Genomic DNA, 12,565 nt, shown 5'->3' on the forward strand with positions numbered 1-12,565 from the left:
TCATGTATCTTGAATGTATCATAGATAAGCTGCTATATAACGACTGCCACTTCAGATAGCTGTGAAAGTAGGTGATTAGCTAGTTGTTACATAACCTTCTAATTTCTGTATAAGTCTAATTACAGGAAATAGAAGTTGGGGTTTTGATTTTTTACTTTGCTTTTCTGTTTGGAGTGTAATTGTAACTACTGTAGTGTAAATGATGGAAAATAACTGCATATGTTAAAAAAATAAATAAACAAACAGGAAAAAAAAGAAAATAGCTACTGGAGTCAGACCAAATCCATTCACTTTTTCTGAATTTAAGTGAATGAACACAACCACTTCAAATGGCCACCTTCATTTTAAAAATAGAAAGTAATAAAAATATCTTCCTTCCTAAACCCTTATCAGGCATTAACTAAACACTTTTTTCCCCTCTCTTCCCTTACGATACCACATGCTTGACTTAAACATAAACTGTATATAATCCTTGCTGTACAGACAACTTCAGTCCCTTACTTGCAATTATTTTTTTTTCTTTCGATTTTTCCTGGAGAAAGAAATGGATCAACGACTGCTGGAATGCATGAGGGTGCAGAAATATTCAATATTTTCATATTTTTATTACCGCAAAAGGGTCTGCTTGCTTCCAAGAAATCTTAGCTCCCCAGGAAAGTGGCCTCATTTTTTCTGGCAAAGATTCTGGAACAGCCAATAAGATGAAGCAGATGTCCAGAACCGCCACCACTGTGGCCACCAGCACAACGAGGCTGTCTCCGTAACTGGCTGAAAGGTACGCTCCAATGGCCGGGCTGCTCACCAGACTGGCTGCAAAGGTGGCCGACACCTGTGGAAAAGCACACTCTCATCTGGGGTCCCGTCCACTACCACAAACACACACAGAAGGCGCCTCTCACTTAGTCCTGTCTGCTGCAGGTGCACACCGACATTCTGCTTCTCATCTGGAGTCCCGTAGGGACGTGCCATGGCTGTCTTTTTCTCCCTGGCTTTAAACAAAACAAAAGGAACATGTTGCACATTCATTTAACAATGAAAGAGAAAGTCATTTCGTTTTAAGTAAGTTCACAAACTATGAACTGGAGATAACCTGGAAAGAAAGCTACAGGAGTGAAAAATAATCTTATTAGAAATAAAAATGGAAAACCAACACACTTTAGGTCACGCCTGGGTGGCTTAGATTCTGGATTTTGGCTCAGGCTGTGATCTCACCATTCATGAGGCTGGACTCCATGATAGCTCAGACAGGCTGCTCAGGATTTCTCCCTCTCTCTTCTCTGCCCCTCTCTCGCTCATGCATGCTTGCTTTCACTCTCTCTCAAAATAAATAAAAACTAAAAATTAAAAAGAAAACCCACCCACATACACTTCAGTCTTCTTTAATTGGGCAAAAGGGATTTGGGAAAAAGGCATGACAAAAATTTCTGCAGGCTGATTGCAAAACTTACAAATTACTCTGGGAGTGTGTTGGCTTCATACTCTAAAAACATGCACTGTTTGACCATTTTATTATTTGGGGACCATTTCATTAGCACAAAGAAAGAAAAAGCCCTTGATATTCTTAGAGAAAAAGCTATAAAAACATCAAAGGTTTTCAACTAAAGATCCTGGGCTGTTGATTTGGCACTCCCAACCTGTCTCCAAAAGCAGAAACCACACAGCCAACTGATCAAACTCGCAACCTGAATCCATGTGTAATCTTTTTACACAGGTTCCTTTATTTTGGAATGTAATCTACATCTTCAGAAGCTTAAATGGGCAGCCTGCAAATTATAACCAGATTGAGTGCCAAAAATACAAATTGGTTATCTAAACTTCTACTGGATTTTAATAGAAACCAGTGAAATCATTATTTATTATTAAAATTACAACTCCTGGTTAGCCAATGACATTGGCTTCACCCAACACCCTTCCAAATGAATGTAAAATCACATTATATCTGAAAACTAATATTATACTAAAAATGCTGTAAAAGCAAGTCCAATAAAACCTTTTCTGGGGAAGAAAGGAGGTATAAAGAATTCCAAATTGGGAAACAGGAATTTATTGGTTCAATGTTTATTAATTACCTGCTGTGTACCAGATGACTAAGAAGACAGAGCACCTGCCCTTCAGGTTTTTCCATATTATTTGAGAAGATCAAGGCAATCACATAACTACGTTATAAACTACAATGACATGCAAATGGCCAAGGCAGCGCTGCTACAGCGTTCTCAGAGGCTAACAACCTCCTATCTGCACAAAATGGGTCAGTAAAGTCATTTATTCCTAAGTGTTTCATTATCTTTATCCTTGACCACATCTTTGTACATAAACCAAGAAGATACTCTTCTACTCAATGTACAAATAAATAAAGAGCAATATAAAGGTTAAATAGCTCTTAAGTTCAATATGATGAGCACGAACTAGAAGCCATTTTCTAATCTCTAAAACTAATCTTTCCCACTAAAATATACAGTAAGACTTACAGCTGCTAAATTTCAACTAAAACTGTTTTTTATAATTCCACAGCATTCCAAGTCTAAAAAAAATCTAAAGATAACTTGAGTTTAAAGAAGAAAACAAGAGGGGCGCCTGGGTGGCTCAGCCGGTTGAGTGTCCGGCTTCAGCTCAGGTCATGATCTCACAGTTCATGGGTTCGAGCCCTGCGTCGGGCTCTGTGCTGACAGCTAGCTCAGAGCCTGGAGCCTGCTTCCGATTCTGTGTCTCCTTCTCTCTCTGACCCTCCCCTGCTCACACTGTCTCTCTCTGTCTCTCAAAAATACATTAAAAAAAAAAATTAAAAAAAAAAAAAGAAAACAAGAATTTACTTATTTGTCAAAATGACATTTCGCAATCTACCATCATAACTATCTTCTAGCCAGATGGCCATTTTCTTTCTTTCTTTTTTTAAGTTTATTCTGAGAGAGAGAGGGAGGCAGAATCCCAAGCAGGCTGTCAGTGCATACCCGACACGGGGCATGAACTCATGAACTATGAGATCAAGACCTAAGACCTGACCAAAATCAAGAGTTGGACACTTAATCAACAGAGCCACCCAGGCATCCCAAATGGACATTTAAAAAAATAAGTTATTGTTCAATAACTCAAGATTTGGTCATTATGAAAAATGGACTTAAATTATTATTATTCTAGAACAATGATTTAAATGATGGCATTCTACTAAGCTCCCCTCAAAATACTTTGGAAAGGATTCAGTAGCTACTTTAGATATAATGAAATTAACACTCATTAATAAATGGTGAATTGCTAACCATGGTAAACTTTTTTTTTTTTTTTTTGAGAGAGAGAGAGAGCACGCACGAGCAGGCAAGGGGCAGAGAAAGAGAGAGAGTCTCTGTGCCTAGCACAGAGCCCAGATAGGGCTCGATCTCACAACTGTGACCCGAGCCAAAATCAAGAGCTGATGATGACCCACTGAGCGACCCACAAGTCCCTACATTAAACTTTTAAGTTCTTCTTTCTCATCCATGTGTTGCAGCCTGTAACACCGCTTGGAGAAACAAGTGCTCTATTTTCTGGTATTTCTACAATTTAAATATTTGTAAAATGCCACAGAGAAAACCTGAAATTAGCAAGGGCAGAAATCTTTTTTTGTTTACTTATTTTGAGAGAGAGAGAGAGAGAGAAAGAGAGAGAGAGAATGAGAATGCAGAGGAGCAGCAGAAAGAGAGGGAAAGAGAAAATCCCAAGCAGGCTCCACGCACTCAAGCACAGAAGCAGACATGGGGCTTGATCCCACAAACTGTGAGATCAAGACTTGTGCTGAAATCCGGAGCTGTACATTCAATCAACTGAGCTACCCAGGCGCCCATAACAAACGCAGAAGTCTTAATGAGAATCTTTAAGCGTTTGAAACAGAGTTTCAGAAACAAGCTTAGGACTTAAGAGTCTGTGTATCTGAAGAACTGAAAGCCTCACAGCAGACCCAGGCGACCCAGCGGGTGAGTGCTCTCAGCAGACCCGGGTGACCCAGAGGGTGGGTGCTCTCAGCAGCACAGGGGCAGGCCCACCCGTCCTTCTAACACAGCCCCATACAGTTAGGGCCCTCGGTGCGCAGGGTCCCTCCTCCCATCAATTCCCCTACTGTTCTCCACCTAGTTTTTCCCAAGTGGTACACTGAAACAGGTATAGCACCTGAGAGGTTTAGTTTCTCCAAATATACCAAAAGTGAAATGTAACTATGCCTATGTATATAAATAGTGATATGAATTTAGTGTGAAAATATCTAGTAATAGTATTCTGGGAGCCAATTTAATCATGTGGAATACAGAAATCTTGCTCTTTATTTATTTGTTTGCTCACTGGCCAGTGTCCCAAGTCCTGTGGCCAAGTCCAGGCCCCTGGCACGCTGACAGGACAGCCGGCGCCCCTCTCATTGACCTGTCCTGGAGGACTATCAGCAGGCACAATCATAACCACGATTTTACACATGAAGTAAGCCAGTGAGGGGAGTAGAGTCATGGTCACTTTGGTTCTAAAATTCTCTCTGAAATCTTTCCTCAAAACACTAATGCTCAGCACAACAGCTTTGTGAGAGGGTTCTTTTGTTTTTTGGCTGAAAGCAAAGAACAAAAATTTAAATAAAATTGGAGGGAATTATGTATCTCAGTGGGTATTTCCCATCATGTACAGAAAACCTGCACAAATGTGGTAAATGAGGCTTCTGGCACTTTCCCAACTCTGCTGTTATGAGCCACCTTGAACAGTTTGCCTTCTTTGAAGGCTTCCGATCAGCTTCTCCGTCTTCTTCCACAGCATTCTGGAGATGGGGACAGTTTTAGGAAGTGGTCAGAGCGGGAGGGAAAAAGGAAGGGTGGAGAGAGCCGGCAGCAGGTGAAGGGGAAGTAATGTCTGAAGTCAAAGTCAAAGCTGGTGTTGTTTTGTGAAACAGAAGTAATTGATATTTGTGCAATTGTTCAATCCGTCAACACGAAATGACTACTTACTTTCTTCCAGGAAGTGGAATTGACTGATTTTGAGCATTTAGAATTTTTTAAAATTTATTTTTGAGAGAGCGCAAGGGAGGGGGACAGAGGATCTGAAGTGGGCTCTGCACTGCTAGCGCTTCAACTCACGAACTGCAAGATCATGACCTGAACCAAAGTCGGACACTCAACTGACTGACCCATGCAGATGCCCCCAGGAAGTGAGCTTTGAAAGAAAGAGGAAGACTTTGGAAAGGAAAGAGATCATGTGGGCTTCTGGCATTCAGGACTCCTCCAATGTGTTCAACAGCTAGATCATTCCTCTTCTTCCACCTTTTCTCACTGTAAACATTTCAAACACATTTCCACCTTTCCTCACTGTTAACATTTCAAACACAGGGAACTTGAGGGAACAGTGCACACTGAGGGGAGAATGCACCACCCCAACGACACCACTTTGCACATGGATTTTTTTTTTTTTAATTTTTATTTAATGTTCACTTACTTTTGAGACAGAGAGAGACAGAGTGTGAACAAGGGAGAGGCAGAAAGAGAGGGAGACACAGAATCTGAAACAGGCTCCAGGCTCTGAGCTGTTAGCACAGAACCTGATGCGAGATCATGACCTGAGCTGAAGTCAGACACTTAACCGACTAAGCCACCCAGGCGTCCCGCATGTGGACTGTTTTGAACCGAAGGCAATTAAGACTCAGCAGACTCAAGGAAAGCATTTTTGCCTCTCGTTCAATGCCTCAGAGAATTCAGTAGGGGCCTATATCAGGAAGACAGCTATGCCAGCAATAAGTTATTATATCGGAAAGACGTATCTGCATGGCATGTCACACATTTCTTTACCAAACATCTGCTCTTCCCATTTTCCTGTGAACTGTCTTCCTCCCCTCCAAAGCCCAAGACTCCTACCCCCTTTCCCTTAGCCCAGGATGGCATATAAGCCTCAACTGCCTCCAAGTCTCTCATGTCTTTCTGGAGCTCTGTACAAAATTCAGTGTTTTCCTCCTGTTAATCCTGTTATTCTGTGTCAATTTAATCATTAGGCCAAAGAACCTAGAAAGGAAAATCTTCCCCCTCCAACAACACACACACACACCTCAGCAAATGCACACACTGGACACATGCCGCCCACATATGCTCACATGACATCTTTTCCCCCTGAACCACGTGAGCAGTCACGACACTCTGAGCTCTGTCTCCTACAGGTCTTTCTTAAACGCAATGTCATCATCACACTTTTGGAAAATTAGAAATTATCTAATACTTATCCAAGAAGAAATCTCCTGTAACGTTCACTTAGCACTCCGTAATGACACAGTACCATATCCCAAGTAAGTGCCTGAGACACACAGCAGCAATACAGTAACAGTGGGTTAACAAGGCTGAGGCACAGCACCTCCCTAATGTGAATTAGGTGCACAGGGACTTAAGCTCTTAGCACTGGTTTACTGTTTATGGTTTCTCAAGACATAAGCTAACAAGAAATAAATCGACTTTTTAAAATATTTTGCAGTGGACAACTCCATTCCTGCCAAACTTCCAACCCTAAAACCAGAGGATACATTGTTACCAATTTCCATCTCGCTCCTTTAAACTTCATAAGTCTTTTTTAATTGCTGTAGATGTTATGTAAGTCAGTATTTACAATTTATTTTAATACTTAACACTTTAATGTTTTAACACACTTTAATTATTTCTGTGGCTAAAACACATAAACCACAATCTTACCCATCCGTAAGCAGTACTTCGCTCGTGCTCCTGCGTGATGTCAGCTACGTAGGCAAATATCACCGAGAATGTGACTGAGAAGACTCCAGACACAGAAATCATCGCAAAATACCACCTATAAAAAGATTATTTTAATAACCTGGGTGAGAGGTGGTAGTATGCATATACTTTCATAACCAGAGCCAACAATATCACATAAAGGTTATAAACTAAGAAATAAACTTCAAAATAAATATATGTATGTGAATATTTAAAGATATAATGGACAACTAATAAACCGATAATCAAGACAGGGAAGAAGAAGAAACATACCAATTTTGTAATTGCTCAAAGGGTGTCAGTACATGCAGGTGAAAAAAACGAAAGAACAAGGGGATTAAGTAAAGATATAATTTTAAAGGTAGCCAAAAGAAGAGAAATAAAAACTTAAAATTTCTTAGCTTCAGCTAAGTAAAAGACACATACAGTAAATGACTTTAAGAGAGCTACACAAAGGCAGAAATCATTAAGAAATTAATGTATTTAAGACTAAAATTTTTAATCATATGCACAGATGCTTTTCAATAAATCTTCTTAAGATACTACCAAACAAAATCTCACAGAACAAAAAATAGGGTTTCTCCTAGGGCAAAGGATATTTCAATATTAGAAAATACATTAATACAATTCATCATAGTGATAGATAATATTTTTCAACACAGAAGCTACCTTAAAACTTAAATGATGAAACATTATAACATTTCCTTTACATACATGAAAATATCAGGTCCACAATTATCACTTTTATTTAACATTCTTCATTAGTCAATATAAGTAGCAAAAGCAACAGCATGAAACTGGAAGGGAAGAAGCAAAATCATTTAAAGATCCAAAGAAAAATATTTTAAGGTATTGAGAGGACATTTTAATGAGAGCCCTCATTTATTAGAAAAGCTTAACTTGTTCTTGGTGATACTCAGTATCAGAAAGTATTTTTATAAGATTCATCATCTGTAGAAAATAAAATGATCCATCATGGGTACACAACATGTTTACAATGTAACAAATAATTAACACAAAATTATGAGATTATCAAATGATATCTTCCTAAGCCAAATAAGAAGTATTGCTGCATTAAACACCACCAACAACCCCTTCCATTCTAAGGTGTGTTCTTTACACCTTATGCAGAGCATTTATGGTATTTTGGCCAAATACCATTCTCTGGAACTAAGAAAAACAACTAAGTACAGCTCAGGTACAAATTGCAACCCATCTTTGGTAACTAAAGAGACCTGGTTACATGTTAATAGTCTCGATTTATCATGGAAAAATGAAATCAAATTCAAATTCATATTATAACTGAGAATTGGCTTTAGTCTAATTACCACAGTACACTCAAAAGTGATTCCTGTCTATGGATGTAAACTGTGTTCACACGGCGCCAGAGAGCAGGGAGCTGACAAAAACACGTCTGCAGTCAGCAGAGCCACAAGGGTTGAGTACAGGGATCATCCACCCCCTCCCAGGACCCGATCCTTTAACTGACCTCACACCAGTAACAGCTGCCCTCAGAGACATCTTTACATGTCTCAGAGCCCAAACTGGCTTTCAGTATTACCACAGGATCAAATAAAAACACAGGTACCAACTGCTCTGAAATAGTTAAGAAATGCTCTGCAGATGTATTCTTCACATGTGACCCAAAACAGACAAGTCATGATGGTGGAGGGCCAAGCCACTCACCAAGGGCTGATCCTCATCAGTGGAATTGGGAAGCAGGTGAAGAAGACGGTACCCAGGAGAAAGGGCTTCCTGCCCCACACATCAGACAGAGCGCCTATGAGGGGGGCACTCAGAAAAGACAGCAGGCCCTGGAGAGGAAAACAGACGCAAAGGTCAAATGTACACTGTGATCCCCCAATTACTTGTAATTCTTATTTTCTAAATGCTCCAATTTATTTTATTGCCCCCCAAACAGAATAATTTAAAGTATTAAATGCAAACTATCATTTAAAAACATTCTAGGAACACCTGCATGGCTCAATCAGTTAAGTGTCCAACTTCGGCTCAGGTTATGATCTCATAGTTCATGGGTTCAAGCCCCATGTCAGGTTCTCTGCTGTCAGCACGGAGCCTGCTTCAGATCCTCTGTCCCTCCCTCTCTCTGCCCCTCCCTTGCTCACACTCTCTCAAAACCAAAATAAACATTAAAAAAAAAAAAACCATTCTAGGGGCACCTGGGTGGCTCAGTCGGTTAAGCCTCCGACTTCGGCTCAGGTCAGATCTCACGTTCGTGGGTTCGAGCCCCGCGTCAGGCTCTGTGCTGACAGCTCAGAGCCTGGAGCCTGCTTCCAGTTCTGTGTCTCCTACTCTCTGCCCCTCCCCCTCTCATGCTCTCTCTCTGTATCAAAAATAAATAAAACATTTAAAAAAACCATTCTAACGAATTTCTAAATATGCTCAAGAGAAGGAAAAAAGGGGGGAAGTTTGCTTTCCAGGAGAAACTGGAGAAGAGGGGATATGAAATACATACACCTATTTTACATATTTTTACACCAAGCATACAGGAAGAGGCTAAAACCTTAATTCATTTAAATAAATATGGCTAGCTCTAATAAATCAACTGCTCCAGTGAAGACATTTTCTCACTTGCTACCTGGACGGTGACCCTGGTCCTCCCAACAATACATACTCTCCTTGATGAGCTGCAAACCTTGCTCTGATCCCTTCTTTAAAACCCTGCAGTGGTCTCCATTGTGCAGTGTAAAATTTTCATCAGGTATTTATGGGTGAAATGAGTATCTGCACTTTGCTTTTAAAAAAAATGGGTGGGGCAAAAACAGATGATACAAGAGTAGGAAAATGTTGGTAAGTAGTGAAACTGGATGTGGAGCCTACTTGGGCTTCTCTCCCTCTCTCTCTGCTCCTCTGCCCACTGGTGCTCGCTCTCTCTCAAAGATAAACATTAAAAAAAAGGGGGGGGTGCCTAAGTGGCTCAGTTGGTTGAACATCTGACTTTGGCTTAGGTCATAATCTTATGGCTTGTGGGTTTGAGCCCTGCATTGAGCTCTGTGCTGACAACTCACTGCCTGGAGCCCGAACGTAAAGAAATTTAAGAGGACAAGGGAGTAAAAAACCACTACTATCACAAAAATAGTAACAAAAACTCTTTAAAGAGCTCTGGGAAAGTTTCTGGACAGTTCTGATTCCAGCCTTCACACAACACTTTAAAATATGGAATGTATGCCATTTTTAAACAAAAGATATGAGAAGATCAAGTATTAAAGTTGTATTTAAAATAATGCATAGTTGGTGCACCTGAGTGGCTCAGTCAGTTAAGTTTCCAACTTTGGCCCAGGTCATGATCTCATGGTTTGTGAGCTTAAGCCTTGCACTGGGCTCTGTGCTAACAGCAGGGAGCCTGCTTTGGATTCTCTGTCTCCCTCTCTCTCTGCCCCTCTTCTGCTCATGCTCTCTCTCTCAAAAATAATAAACACTTAAAAATTTTTTAAAAATAAAATAATGCATGGTTTTACCAGAAAAAAGATAAATGTCTTCGAGATTATGGATTTAAATGGTAATTTAATCCATTAAAAATATTTAAATCAAATTCTTAGTGACAATAATAAAGAAAATAACTTAAACTGAACTATTAACAGCCAACTGTTGGCCAGAACCTTTACTGATAACATAAACAGTCAATTAACAATATTGGGTATGTTTTATGTATTATATACTGTATTCTTACAATAAAGTAAGCTGCAGAAAAGAAAATGTTAAGAAAAGCATTAGGAAGAGAAAATACATTTACAGTACTATACTGCATTTATCAAAAATAAGAAAAAAGCCTGCGTACAAGTGGACCCATGCAATTGAAACCCGGGTTGTTCAAGGGTCAACCTGTACTTGCCTCTTTGGAAAACCTGAATTTCCTGAAAATCAAAGACTTTCTCCTGTCCTGGGTGCTTCTTCACTACCCAGTCTGGCCCGAGATCCTAGTAGTGCCCACTGTCAGAGCAGCAGATTGAGGACATTTGTGCCCTGATGGATTGGGCAGGTACTTCTGCAGTCCTGATGCTGCAGGACACAATTTGCATATGAGAACAGACAGTCCTGAAAACCAGACCTCAGAGCCCTCGTCTTTATCAGAAATACAGCTGAGTCTCACCACCCACAGTAGTGATGTTCTGTAAAGCTGCCACAAACACTGAAAGAGAGACCATGCAACCACTATTCCTTGAGGAAACAGTGTCAGGTTCCTGTAAGCCTGTGGTCACCTATTTTCATTTACTGATCAACACTCAACCATGATTTATGTGTGTTTCTGTTTAAAGACTCTTTAATATACACTGTTGACTTACGAACAATGAACTCTCAGTCAACAGCACTACAGTTCGTGCCTGAAGGAGGCTTATCTGAGAGTATATTCTCTGTAAGGGACATCACAGATCTCTTGCACTTCAAGGCACTAGTCGGTACTTTAGTACCACACACGGGGACATTTTAAACAGCCAAATCACCAATAAAAGACACAAAGATGCAAAATATGTGGCACGAAGTGGACCACAAAAAGGACACATGTACAGTTTAAGACTTGAAACAGGTAGACCTAAGTTCAACCTGAGCTGGGAACAAACGGCTGGGCACTCACCCTCCTCCCCTCCCCTCAGTCTAGGGTCACAAACAAAGTCAACAAGTAGGTGGATCTGGAAATGTGAAATCCAAAAACGATGATGATCAACTGACGCCAAGCTATCATAACCCAACCAGGCCCAGATGTGACATGGCGTACAGAAGCCCAAGCCCAGATGGTGACATTCACCAGCGGTTTAGCACAGCCACTTCAGTAAGTTAGCTTCCCAATGGACACCGGTGTTTAAGGGGGCATAATTAATTAGCCAATAATTCTGACACGACTTTTAGGCATTGCTGTGACAAAATCGCGATTAGAGTTTATTATTCAATTAAATGCAATTATCCAATAAACATTTATAAAGCATACAAAGAATGACAAATACAACTCATCTGAAGCACACATGCATGAATTTTACACCTTATATAGCCATCACAGAAGTCTGAAGTGTACATTTTCCTCTTGGCAAATACTTGATTAAAACAGTTGGGTCAATATTTTTTAAACTAAAGATGGCTTTTTGTTTTCCCTCAAATAGTATAATAAACTGCAAATGAATTTGAGGAAGCACTGGCTCTACTGAAGAATAAAGTACAAAGTCTTTTTTAACTACTGCTGAAAATTTTCACTTTTCCATGAAAAAGTTCACATCTATGACAAATTTTCAGTATTCTTCAATAAGCTATGAGGAACTTACAACACGTACTTGGTTCCTCCCAAATTAGATTCATTCATTTTGATCTTTCATACAGTAATTCACTAATAATAATGACTTTTACCTTGCATTTCTTAAAAGATCAAAGAAAATCTCACTCCAATACAACTGTATTATTTATATAATTGACAAGTACAAATATTTTCACATAAGAGGACCTGGGTGGCCTAGTCAGTTGAACGTCCGACTCTTGATTTCAGCTCAGGCCATGATCTCATGGTTCATGAGTTCAAGTCCCTTGTCAGGCTCTGTTTTGACAGTTCAAAGCCTGCTTGGGATTCGATCTCTCCCTTCCTCTCTCAAAATAAAGAAGTAAACCTAAAAAAAATATTTTCACCAAAAAACAGTATTAAAAACAGGGTTAGGGGCGCCTGGGTGGCTCATTGGTTAAGCCTCCGGCTTCGGGCTAGGTCAGATCTCACGTTCGTGGGTTCGAGCCCCGCATCACGCTCTGTGCTGACGGCTAGCTCAGAGCCTGAGCCTGCTTCAGATTCTGTGTCTCCTTCTCTCTCTGCCCCTCCCCCTCTCATGCTCTGTCTCTCTCTGTATCAAAAATAAATAAAACAT

The 12,565-nt window shown here is 40.2% G+C and overlaps 1 protein-coding gene across 1 annotated transcript in view; it reads right to left on the bottom strand.

Annotated features, from left to right (window-relative positions):
• The window catches only part of MFSD14B (major facilitator superfamily domain containing 14B), a 62,790-nt gene that overhangs the window by 10,715 nt on the left and 39,510 nt on the right, over positions 1–12,565 (bottom strand). Inside the window, exons 6-8 of the mRNA XM_029919705.1 lie at positions 8,394–8,521; positions 6,669–6,783; positions 611–829 (exon numbers count right to left, since the gene is read on the bottom strand). Of these exons, the coding sequence (XP_029775565.1) occupies positions 611–829; positions 6,669–6,783; positions 8,394–8,521 (462 nt within the window). The remainder of the gene's footprint in view (positions 1–610; positions 830–6,668; positions 6,784–8,393; positions 8,522–12,565) is intronic.

The sequence above is a fragment of the Suricata suricatta genome, chromosome 13 (assembly GCF_006229205.1).
Source record: "Suricata suricatta isolate VVHF042 chromosome 13, meerkat_22Aug2017_6uvM2_HiC, whole genome shotgun sequence".
Classification (NCBI taxonomy): Eukaryota; Metazoa; Chordata; class Mammalia; order Carnivora; family Herpestidae; genus Suricata; species Suricata suricatta.